The following is a 12631-nucleotide window of genomic DNA, read 5'->3' on the forward strand; positions in this document are numbered from 1 at the left end:
ACAGAACTACCATATGATCCAGCCCTTCTGGGTATATCCCCAAAGACAGACAAATCAGCGTCTCAAAGAGATAACTACACTCCCGTGTTCACCGCTGTATTACTCACAATAGTCAAGATACAGAAACAACCTAACTGTCCATCGATGGATGAATGGGTCAAAAAAAAAGGTGGTATAGATATATAATGGAATATTATCCAGCGATTAAAAAGAAAGAAATTCTGCCATTTGGGACAACATGGATGAACTGGAAGACATTATGCTAAGTGAACTAAGCCAAACACAGAAAGACAAATACTGTATGATCTCACTGACATGTGGATTATAAAATACTCTATCTCATAGAAGAAGAAAGTGGAATGGTGGTTGCCAGAGGCTGGGGGTGGGGAAATGGGGTCAAAGGCTACAAACTTTTGGTTATAAGATGAATACATTCTAGAGATCTAAGGTACAGCATGGTAACTATAGTTAATAATACTGTATTGTACACTTGAAATTTGTTAAGAGATTAGATCTTAAGTGTTCTCACCACACACACACACAAAAACACACGGTAACTACAGGAGGTGATGGATGTGTTAATTAACTTGATAGCGGTGATCATTTCACAATGTATACTTATGTCAAGTCATCATGTTGTACACCTTAAACATACACAATTTTTATTTGCCCGTGGAACCTCAACACATTTGGATGAATAAAGTAATGAAGTAGGTGAACAAGTGAATACGAGATAAAAAGAAGGGAGACACAAGCTACATGGCAAAAGTGAACCTATCTTGCACGTTTTGTGAGTTAAACTGATCGGTGGAGGGGTGAGTCGGTCATTCTGTCCCTGAGTAGGTCTCCTAGAAGTTATCAAAGAAAACGATTTCCTTTGGTTCTGGGTTCTGAGGGACTCCAAGGGGAGTATGGTCGAAGCACAGGTGACGGCTGCACTGGGTGATGTCTGCCTTGTCCCTCCATCAGCGCCTTCCCAGTTCCCCCAGGCGTGTGCCATTTCCCTCATTAGAATTTCTCAACAACCCCCCACCACACACGCCCAAAAACAAACTCCTGAAGTACCACATTGGACCATGAGGCTTTGGTCTTTCCTTCAACGAGGTGTGATTAGCTGAATGCCAGTTCAGAATAATGGGTCCGCGGCAACAGTCAAGCCCTGAAGTATCAAACAGCGGAGAAGAGCAGAACGGTCTGAGAACAGCCGCAAGTATTGTGGGAATAGGTGGAACGTATTCTGTACTCAGTTTTTCAGCCAATCCAGTTTCTAACTAGGAGAATCAATGTCAGGGATAAGATCGGCCAACTTTAATCTATCAAGTGGTTTTTAAAAACGATGGACTGTCTATCTCGTATTTGGGTCAGAAGCAGGTATAAATTACAGGTACATAGATTTAAAACAATTTTTAGCAAGGCTGGAAATCTTGTAAAAACCAGCAAAATCCAGTGTTGGGCATATTCTGAGAAGCTAATGCATCAAGCTCCTAATAAGACATCTGTTACCGAGAGCTTGGTTTAAAGACACTGGATGCTCTAATGGCAAAGGTGAAAAGTGGAAAATATTTTCAGCCTGCTTAAAGTGAATAGTGTACCAATTCCATGTAAAATGTACAAAATTCACTATTATTTACCTCATGCTGTTCTTTAAACAATTGTTTTCATATGTATTGCATCTACGTAGGTTGTAGACTGCACAATACAGTTTTGTTTCAAATGCTCATGTATTTTGAAGAAATAAAGAGGAAAAAACCAGCATTTTATATTTGCCTACGTATTTCCATTTCATTTCATTTCCTTTCCAGTGTCCTCGTTCCTTTAGAGAGTCTGCAGTCTTACCCAGGACCATTTACTTTCCGCCTGAGACCTTCCTTCAGCTTCTCTGGTACTACAAGCCTACTGACAGTAAATTCTCTCAATTATCATTTATCTGAAATTGTCTAGTTCTGCCCATTCTTGAAGAATATTTTCATGGGATATAGAATTATGGGTTGAGAGGTATTATCATCATATCATTGTTTCGGGACTTAGAAAATGTTCCATCAACTTCTGGCCCCCATTATTCCTGATGAGAAGTCGGCACACTGAGCTTGAGCCGAAAGGAACAGCTCTTTATATCCCCAACTTCCTGCAGACAAGAAACAGGCTGGCAGGGAGAGCGACTCAATGACAGACATGGACAGCTTCTTATGGAAAAGGGCAGATGATTCAGAAGGCAGGGCCAGAGCGCCAGAGGGTGGAGCTAGGAGGCAAGGAGAGCCACTCCGGGAGACTCCCAGCCACACACACACTCCCTGCTCCCAGGGCCGGGGGCAGCGGCAGTAAACGCCTCGCTGGTCGCTGGTCGCAGAAATGCTGTGCGTGGGGTTGTCTACTGTGGTTGGTCTGCCCCTGGCCATTGTACGTTGGGTGGGCAGGGTGAACTGTTTACTTCACAGCTCTTCAGGTTGAGAGGAACCACACCCAAAAAGCCTCATCTGTGCCTGAATCTGATTTAGTTGATAAGATCCTGGACCTCCAGTTTGGCTGATGCCATAATGAGATGAGACTTTGAGGGTACCTGCCAAGCCTTGTAGTGTATTGTTTGTCTCCTTTCTTAATTTTCTCCCTGAAGTTAATAATTGTGTTGTTGTTCATTTCTTTTGTATCTACCCACACTTTCCAATTCTCCACAGGGTCAGTCCCATTAGGGAATATGTCAGTTCCTTTTCATTCTGCAGCTGCGTCCCTCCCAGAGATCAATTTCCATTCTATCCGGGACATCCTGCCGGCTGTCATCCTTGCCGTCCTGTTTGCCTTTTTCCTGGTCTGGGTTCCCTGTCCTGGGTCTACGTCTTGTTTTGGAGCACATCCTTCAGGGGTTTCATCAGACTGAAAGGACAGCGTAATGGCAGAAGGCACGACGGCAACGTCAGCATTCCTGTCTTTTCCGTCATGGTGTTCCTTCCAGTGAGGGCCGACCGCCTTCTCTGCTCGGGGCATAGCTGTTATTCTGGAACCTCCCTCTATGAGCACACATTTCCCTTCACTGCTCTTCTGTGTTTGATCTGTTTTCTATAGCCTACATTTTCTACTTTCTTGGTTTATTTCATCTTTAAGAGGAGAACATCTTTGCTCCAATGGCTTCACAAGAATGGTGCATGAGGAGCACATTTTTTTAGAGCTCCCATGTCTGAAAATGTGTTTATTGCACTCTCACAACTTTACTGTGCGGTGGTTATTGCTTCTTACCAGTCAGCATCTTTCCCTCCTCCTCTCCTCTGCCAACTCCTGGGTCCTGTGGGTACCTGGTGTCCATGTGTCCGGCCTGGGCCCACCACAGGGTCAGGAGCCAAGCTGGGCCAGTTGATGTCCTTCCCTGGGATCCTTCACACTGGGTGTGGCAGGGGAGGGGCTCTGCTGCTCATGGCTGCCTTTCCTTGGGGAAGAGACTCCAGCTGGCAGCCATCTTCCCTGCCAGGGGGCCACCTTGGGGACCGCAGAGGGCAGCCACCACCCGAAGGAGGCCGAGTGTCCTGGGGGTGAGAAGCATGGCTGTCAGCTACACCCTGGGTCCTATGGCTCTTTCTTCAACTGTAGCATCTCAGGAGGACCCCACGAGCTGGGTCCCGCCAACCAGGGCATCCGTTATGTTCCATGGGCCTCAGGTGGCTCCTGTCACCTGCCTTTGGAACAAAGCCAGGTGGCTGCAGACCCACTCCGGGCTGGTCGCCGCTGAACCTCTGGGAACCCCTTTCCTTTGGGATGTTGCCATTGTTCTGAATGGTAAAAAATTTTTGTACTTGTTACACTGCATGAGCATTTTCCATATTTACCCAATCTCCATGAAAGTATCATTTTCTTTTTGAGAGGGCATCTCTCATATATATTGATCATATGGTTGTTAACAACAATAAAATTCTATATAGGGGACTCAATGCGCAATCATTAATCAACCCCAAGCCTAATTCTCAACAGTGTCCAATCTTCTGAAGCATAACGAACAAGTTCTTACATGGTGAACAAGTTCTTACATAGTGAATAAGTTCTTACATGGTGAGCAGTGCAAGGGCAGTCATCACAGAAACTTTCGGTTTTGATCACGCATCATGAACTATAAACAATCAGGTCAATTATGATTATTCGTTTGATTTTTATACTTGATTTATATGTGAATCCCACATTTCTCCCTTATTATTATTACTTTTTTAATAAAATGCTGAAGTGGTAGGTAGATGCAAGATAAAGGTAGAAAACATAGTTTAGTGCTGTAAGAGGGCAAATGTAGATGATCAGGTGTGTGCCTGTAGACTAGTATTAATCCAAGCTAGACAAGGGCAATAAAACATCCACGGATGCAGAAGATTTCTCTCAGAACAGGGGGGGGGAGGTTCTAAGCCTCACCTCTGTTGATCCCCAATTTCTCACCTGATGGCCCCCCTGCGACTGTGCCTGTCTTAGGTTGTTCCTCCCTTGAGGAATCTTACGTCTCTGGCTAACCAGTCATCTTCCGGGGCCATACAGGGAAATGTAAAGTTGGTGAGAGAGAAGCAATATTGTTTGAAAAGGTTAGTTTTTAGAAAGTATCATTTTTATGAATTCTATTCAGAGGATGTTTTGTTTACCATCACTCAAACAGTTCTTGTTTTGGCAAATGTAAATAACCTGGTCAAGAACCTTAATGCTTTTTCTGTATTTAGGATTTTCCTTTTAGAACAGATTCCCATCGGTGAAATCTCTGAGTCGAGGCTGAAGCCACAGACTGACACGCCGGTTCACGAAGGGGTTGTGCCCACCGACGGGCACCCTTCCTTCCGCGGCCGCCTTACCGCGTCCCCCTCCCGGGGGCCCGGCATCTCCTGGCCCAGGCTTCGATTTGCATTTATTTAATGCAAATAACGCTCAGCATTTCTCAGTACGCCTATCAGCCGACTTGGTTTCCGTTTCGAAACACTTTGCCCAGCTTAGAAGCCATTGTCCCTAAATCATGTGTGGCCGGTGCTGCCCAGCGTGAGCGGCGGGGTTCCGGTCGCCTCCGCGCGCCGTAGCACCGGGCCCGTGGGCAGCGGACGTGCCCTCCGCGCCCGGCCCGCAGCTGCAGGAGGAGCGGCGCGGGAAGGGGGCGCAGCCCGCCCGCCGGCCCGGAGCGCGGGGGCGGGGGAGGAGGACCCAGGCCGCCGCCCCCGCGCCCGCGGCTCTGACGTCAGTCCCGTGCCCCAAATAATTTCTTTCCGAGCCGCTTCCGCCCCGCCCGCCCGGCCGCCCGGGCCGCGGGTTCCCGGAGGCCCCGCCCGTGGCCCGGGGAGGAGAGCGCGAGGCTGGGGCCGCCTGGCACCCCCCGCGTTTGGGTCGGGGCTTCCGGGACCAGCCCTGGGAGGGGCGCCGGTGAGGAGCGCCGGGGCTGGGGATTCCCGTGTCCCACAATGTCCCCTGCCGGGCTCCGTGGGCACCGGTGACCTGGGCTGCCCCGTGCCCGCGCCCCCACCCGTGTAAGGCCCAGGCCTGTTTGTTTCGTTCCCTGACGCCCGGCACAGTCAGCGCTCAGTAAATACGGTGGATGAAAGAATGAATGACCAGAGTGGGGAGGGTCTCCCGGCAGGGCAGGCTGTAGTCGGGGGGTGGAGCCTGGGGGCAGCCTGTGCGCACAGCGGGGGGCCGAACCCCAGGCCGCAAGCACCCAAATGGGGCAGGTGGACGCTGGCCCCAAGACCCCAGTGTGTCAGGGTTAGGGGTCTGGCCCATCAGGTTCAGGGCCGGGTCATGGAGGAGCTGGGGTTCTGGGGCACCACCTTCCTGCTGAGAGGACCTGGACAGGCCGGGCCAACAGGTCTAGTGGCATAGCCAAGCGGACACTCACCTCCAGCATAAAACCCCACTTCATGGAGCTCTGCACCACGCGCTACTCTCGGACGTCCTGCCCTGACGCCCCCCTGCCCAGCGCCTCAGTCAGGCTGAGACCATGAGGCAGCTGCCGGCCCTGGCCCTGCTCCTGCTGCTGCGGTTTGGTGAGTCGCAGGAAGTGGGTCCCCTGCCTCCCCAAAGGGTTCCCCCTGCCCTGCCTGGAGCTCCAGCTAAGCCTCCCACCCCCTGGCCAGGCCTGGAGCTGCAGCACATGCCTCCCCTCCCAGCCCAGTGGTCGAGCCTCCCGGGCACGCAGAAGTTCCAGATCTGCCCCCGGGGCGAAGTGGAGAACGCAGGATGGGGGTGTGGGTGCAGGCCCAAGAGGGTCCCTCAGGCAGTGACAGGCTAGGGGCTTCTCCTACCTGTCGTTTCAGCCCCTTGTGGGCCAAGCTCTGGGCTTGTGCTTCTCATCTCTGCCCACCCACATGTCCCAGATGAAGACACAGGGCCGAGTGGGTGCAGGGTCTCAAACTTGGGGCCACTGGGCTCCAAATCCCTGGAGGCCAGTAGCTGGGCCCATGGAGGGGTGACCGAGCTACCATGAGCTTGGGAGCCCTGGAGGCTGGTAGGGGCTCAGCAGGGCGCTGGGGGTGTAGGCTCCTGATTCCACCAGAGTCAGGGATGGGGAGGGATGGGCCCTCTGCCAGCTGGGGGTCAGGGTGCCAGCCAGGAGGCCCCACCTGCCAGGTGCCTCCCCATGGGGTGGGCTGCTCTCTGCCGGGGAAACCCTCCCACATTCCTGGGCTAGCCTGGCCAGCCTGGCCACCATCTCACTTCCCTGTCCTCAAGTCACCTTCCAGGGATGGGCCAGGTCACCCCGGGCTACACATCCACCTGGGCTACAGGTTTCCCACCAGGGGTCAGGGCGTACTAGGGCAGTCCCTTGGTGGGCAGGCGCCATCCCCCTGGGGTCTCCCCAGGCCTCACTGCTGGCCCTCCCACCGCTGGCTCCCTGGCACAAGGACTGGTGTTCCCGGGAGGCACCCGTCTTGGCCGGGGGTGAGGGCCAAGGTTACTCCCCACGGGTTGAGTAACCAAGGTCATTGCCAAAGTGGATGTAGCTGCCTGCATCTGCTCAGTTTGTGGCCAGAGACCTGAAACTCTCAAGGCCATCTCCCCTCCCCCACAGCCCCGGGCCCTTGGGCTGTTCCCTCCTGGAGCCTTAGGCCTTGCCCGACCCACCAGCCAAGCCCCCATCATGCGCCCAGATGATGGGCCTGACACCACTGCCAGCTCCCCCAGCTCCCAGTAGGACACCACTCTGCAGAGCCCAGGTCTTCACGTTACCCCTTCCTGGTCAGCCCTGCCCCACAGCCGCCCTTCTTCTGTCCCTCTCTCAATCCCTGGGCTCAGGCCCCCTGGATGTGGGCTCTGCCTGGACTGAGCCCCTGGGCCCATAGATGACATGAGATGACATGACTACCTCCAGGGTGAGGTGGACAGGGCGGGTGGGAGGCTGGAGAGCTCAGGAGAGGGGACCGGGCTTCCCAGACGAACAGTGAGAACAAGGAGGGCTTCCTGGAGGAGGCAGGCATTTCAGTTAGGCTTTAATAAGGATTAGGACCCATAGATTTGGATTTGTTTTAGATGGGGAGGGGTAACGCTCAGGCCAGGAGGCCCTGCCTGAATGAGCAGCAGGCACATCAGGTTGGGGTCGGAGGTGAGGAGGCCTGCAAAGCCTTGGTGGTGGCGGGGGGTGGGGGGAGGGGGCGTCCACTGGTCGCAGGATCCATTTGATCCTGGGGGTGGACCACGGGTCCATCTGCATGCACAGGAAAGGGGCATGGCTGTGGGGAGAAGCAGGATGAGGCTCTGGAAAGTTCCTATAGGGCGAGAAGGAACCTGCAGGTACATTAGGGCAGGTGAGGCCGGGGCAAGTCGGGCACCCTGGGCAGGCAGCACCATCGGGCCTCTGGGGAGCAGCAGGTCAGTGCTGTCCGTCCAATTAAGTTGCATCGTACTAAGGTGGGGAGTGCAGGGAGCAGGCCTCCCTGTTCACAAATCAGTGAGTGAACACTGTGGCCTGGGCTGACACCACCCTGGCCCCCACACTTCAGCTTGGCACCCCCACTCTGAGGAGCGGCCAGTCCTGCTCGGGGGCTTCTTAGCCCCAGGGCCCAGCCCCTCCTCTTGCCCCATGCATGGCCCCCCACTGTTCCACTGGCCAACTCCACCCTCAGCACTGGGGGGCACCCCCTCAGACTGGGAACCTGGCAGGAGGGTGATCCCGTGAAAATCCCAGGGTCCTCAGGCACCCCAGAGATGCAGAGCTCTGCTCAACAGCCTCCTGACCCCGAGGCCCCCATGGCCCCTCACCTACAAGAGACTGGCCACCCCTTCTGGTCAAAGGATGAACTTGGACAACAGCCCATGCCCCATGCTCAGGCCCCCAAAGGGGTTAGGGGAGGGGAGATGCGAGGGCTGTTGGGGGGAGGGGCTGCCCTGGGCCCCCACCCCAGCTCCAAGCAGCTCCGAGCAGCTGGGCAGGCTCTCAGTAGGCAGGTGTCCCCGGAGCATTGCTGCCCTGGCTGGGGATTGTCATCCCGGCTGGGGTCCCAAAGCTGGTGAGCAGACTGAGCAGGTCCTGTGCCTTGTCCAGAGTCCTTGGGGGGGAACCCCAGCGCTGCCCACCCCACCCCCTGCCTGTCCCTCACCGGGGTCTTGGGCTCCAGCTGCAGAGATGCTAGAATGCCTGGTGGTGGGGTCAGCTCCTGGCAGCCTGGAGTCTTGGGAAGCCTGACCTGTGGGGGCTGCTGTCTGGGGACCTGAGAGACCTGTGGGCTGGGCTGCAGTCTGGGGATTGGAGGTGGACTGGGTGGGCTGGTGGTGGGAGGAGACCTGCCCACTCTGGAGCAGGCTGTGCGAAGGCCCCAGGCCTCTGAAATGCAGGGGCAGCTCCCAGGTGGGAGAGGGAGCCGTGACGGGGCCCCTCGCTGGCGTCTCCCACTGGCTCCTCAGGTGGCAAGGGGTTTGTGCCCTCTTGCAGGTGAGCTCTGGCCCACAGGCCTGTCCTGCCAGACCCCTAGACCACTGTGAGTCCTCAGGAAGAGGGCATGGGGCAGGAGGGGCTGCCCTGACCAGCAGTGGCTGTGGGGAGCAGACTCTGGCTCCGGTGAGGCTGGCCAATCACCTCCTTTTTTCCTCACTTCCAGGGGCTCAAGGGGACGAGGCATCAAGCGGTAAGCATCACAGCCCTTGGGTTGGGGGCAGGAGTAGGTTTGAGAGCTGCAAGAGGCTCACACACGTGGGATGAGTAGGGAGGGCACAGGGACCCCAAAGTGAGGCGACGCAGTGGCTTGGGGTCTGGTACATGGTGCAGACGCAGCAAGGGGGCCGCCGCTGAGGCATGAAGCTTGGAGAGGGGCAGGTGTGACTGTGACAGGCCCACTCGGGGCCACCCACCCCATGCGGGACCCTCCCAATGGCCCCTGTCCTCCCAGGAGTCCTGTTTGTCAGGCCCTGGGGTAAGACCTTTATATGTGTCACCGTTTTACAGGTGGGCACAAGGCCTCTGGGGACACGGTGAGGCACAGGCCTCCAACCTGTCTGAAGTCCCCAAGCAGGTCAGGGACAGGAATTGGAAGCCGGAGCGTGGGGTTAGGGCTGGGGACCTCACTGAGCACCGCCTGCCGCATCCCCCAGTCTGCGGGCGCCCGAGGATGCTGAGCCGGATGGTGGGCGGGCAGGACGCCTTGGAGGGCGAATGGCCGTGGCAGGTCAGCATCCAGCACAACGGGAGCCACATCTGCGGCGGCAGCCTGATCACGGAGCGGTGGGTCCTCAGCGCGGCGCACTGCTTTTCCAAGTGAGTCGGCTGAGCCCCGAGTCCTTCCCACCCGCCTGTGCCGCCTGGGCCCCTCCCCACTTGGGACAGACCCGGCCCACAGAGCCTGCCGCCTGCCAGGTTCCAGCACCGTGGACAGCGCTGAGCCCAGGGGCCGGGGGCGCTCAGCCGGACCACCCACCCCTCGGAGGTCTGGGGGTCCCGACTAGCCGGCCCGTCAGAGCCACCACAGGGCCACCTTCCAGCTGCAACCGCCCCTTCCCGAAGCCCAGATGGGAGGGTCCACTCCAGGGCCAGTCTCGCCAGGGAGGCGCCTTGCCGGGCCTGGGGCTGCTCTGCACGTGCTGGCAGGCCCCCCCAACACCTCGGTCCAGGACGCCCCTTCGCAGCATGGTCTCTGGTTACAGCAGAGCATCCCCCGCCCCGCCTCACCCTGGGGTCACCTGTGCCGTCCTGTGCCTGGCCCAGACCTTCAGGGCTTCTCAAACATCTCAGCTCTTGACTTGCCAAAGCTCTGCAATTCTTTTAAAATCTCACATCTTAAATTCAGAAGTGGGGCGCAGGGAGTGGGGCGCTTGCCCAAAGCTCACGGGTGGGGCCAACCCTCGGCTGCAGCCCCGTGGCTGGCCATCTCCTTCCACCCTCACAGCAAGCCCTTCAGGTAGGGACCGCCCCCATCCCCGTTTTACAGATGAGGAAAGTGAGTCACAGAGAACTTGCTGGGTGGCTTGCCCAGGTCACTCAGCTGGCCAGCGCTGGAGCTGGGATCGAAGCTGCCTCAGCTTCTACACCCTTTACCACCTCGCCTTGCCATCTGGCGATCACTTCTGAAGATCAAGCGTAGAGAGACAGGGCCAGGAGGGGAAGGTCGGGTGGACAAGCAATCCCAACTCCGTTTCCTTCTCACTGAACCCGACGGTCCCCTGAGGCCCAGGACCGCCTCACGCCGGCTCTCTGCTCCTCCCCATCAGCTCCTCTGCAACATCCCTGTACCGGATCCTGCTCGGGGTGAGGCAGCTGGAGAGGCCGGGGCCGCATGCCGTGTATGCCCGGGTGAAGCGGGTGGAGAGCAACCCCCTGTACCAGGGCATGGCCTCCAGTGCCGACGTGGCCCTGGTGGAGCTGGAGGCGCCCGTGAAGTTCACCAACTACATCCTCCCTGTGTGCGTGCCTGACCCTTCGGTCATCTTTGAGACGGGCATTAACTGCTGGGTCACAGGCTGGGGCAGCCCCAGTGAGCAAGGTAAGGGGGCAGGGCCAGGAGAGAATGGGGGGCATGCCTAGAGCAGGTCCCGGCAGCTTGAGGGCCGGTCTGCTGACCCTGGTACACATCACCTCTACTCAGCGGGCAGAGCATGTGGGGTAAAGGGGCGGCGGACTCAGGAGGGGAGCCGGGAGGCGCAGAGGGGTGGAAGGGAGAGCCCAGCCCGCGGCGCTGGAGGAGGGGCGCAGGGATCCTGTCCCGCAAAGGCCTGAGCCACAGGTCTAACCCAAGCAGGGAAGTGGGGGACAGAGACGGGGCTCTCAGAACCCAGGGCCACGGGGTCCTTGTAAGACTGCCGAGCCGCCAGCTGTCTCATGGCTCCCCAGACCACCTGCCCAACCCACGGACCCTGCAGAAGCTCTCTGTGCCCATCATCGACACGCCCAAGTGCAACCTGCTCTACAGCAAAGACACCGAGTCTGGCTTCCAGCCAAAAACCATCAAGGCTGACATGCTGTGCGCCGGCTTTGCCGAGGGCAAGAAGGATGCCTGCAAGGTTGGGGCTGGGTGGTGTAGGGTAGCCAGAGGCTAAGGCGCAGACGGGCACGAGGCCCCAGTGAGTTGGTGGGCTCACGGCTCAGGCCGGAGCTGTGCACTGAGCCAGGAAAGCAGATCCTGGATCCTACCAGGGGGCCGGGCAGTGGGTCTGTGGTGGGGCCCAGGAAACTGCATTTTCAAATCACCCCTTGGGGGGATCGGGGCAGGTGGTCTGGGGATGCTAGAGAAATGGTCACACGGGTCCAGTGGGGGGGTCCTGGGCATGAGGGGAAGACAGGTGCAGCCTGCACGGCAGCTCCCCTACCGCTGGGCTCTTGACGGTGCCTCTGCTTTCCCCGCAGGGTGACTCGGGGGGCCCACTGGTATGCCTCGTGGGCCAGTCGTGGCTGCAGGCTGGGGTGATCAGCTGGGGCGAGGGCTGCGCCCGCCGGAACCGCCCAGGGGTCTACATTCGGGTCACTGCCCACCACAACTGGATCCACAGGGTCATCCCGGAACTGCAGTTCCAGGCCAGGTCGGGTGGCCAGAGGCAGGACCTCCGGGGCCAGCAGCCCCTCGGTGGGAGCTCTGCGCCCTGCCTGGCGGCCCACATGGTTCTCCTGGCGCTGGTGGCCCTGCTCCCCCTCCTCTGAGCCCCGGCCCCCCCCACCGTGCAAACTTGTAAATAGCTCTTCAATGCTTCCTTTCTCTCAGAAGCCGAGACATTTTTATTTGTTTACCCTTTAATAAAAAGCTGACTTGATTGCCAGCCACTGGGTGTGGACCCTGGCAGGAAGGGGCTGCCAAGGAGCTGTGCGCCAGGGCTGAGGCCCCCAGTGGGGAGGGGGCGAGGTGCGCACACCTGAGGCTGCGGCCGCGGGAGTGCCGGCAGTGTCTGTGTGTCTGTGTGACGCGTGTCTGCGGACCGCCCCCAGGGCCTCCCTCCCACCTGCCTCTGTGTCCTTGCCCAGAAGGTCCTAAGACTGTCACCGATAGGTGCCCTGGGGGCAACAGACACTGGCAGAAAGAGCAGGGGCCCAGGAGGGTCCTGGCAGTGGGCTCTGTGGGGCATAGGGGGTTGTAGCCCCCATGGCCCACGTCTGAGTCCCCTGACTTCTCTAAATAAGGTCAGCACCCGGGCAGGGAGGCAGAGACTGCTCCTAGTGCCTCGGGGCCCTGTGGCTCTGTCCCCTGAGTCCCTAGTGGCCCCTCACTCCTCCTCCACTCAC

The 12631-nt window shown here is 57.6% G+C and overlaps 1 protein-coding gene across 1 annotated transcript; it reads left to right on the forward strand.

Annotated features, from left to right (window-relative positions):
- The first annotated feature begins 5217 nt into the window (after positions 1 to 5217).
- On the forward strand, positions 5218 to 12171 carry LOC108399809 (serine protease 27). Its single transcript, XM_017664812.3, has 6 exons — positions 5218 to 5981; positions 9030 to 9056; positions 9520 to 9682; positions 10633 to 10904; positions 11252 to 11421; positions 11765 to 12171. Exons 1-6 carry the CDS (start codon positions 5936 to 5938, stop codon positions 12053 to 12055), a joined length of 969 nt encoding a protein of 322 aa, XP_017520301.2. The 5' UTR covers positions 5218 to 5935; the 3' UTR covers positions 12056 to 12171.
- Positions 12172 to 12631: the final 460 nt, after the last annotated feature.

The sequence above is a fragment of the Manis javanica genome, chromosome 10, assembly GCF_040802235.1.
Source record: "Manis javanica isolate MJ-LG chromosome 10, MJ_LKY, whole genome shotgun sequence".
In the NCBI taxonomy this organism is placed as follows: Eukaryota; Metazoa; Chordata; class Mammalia; order Pholidota; family Manidae; genus Manis; species Manis javanica.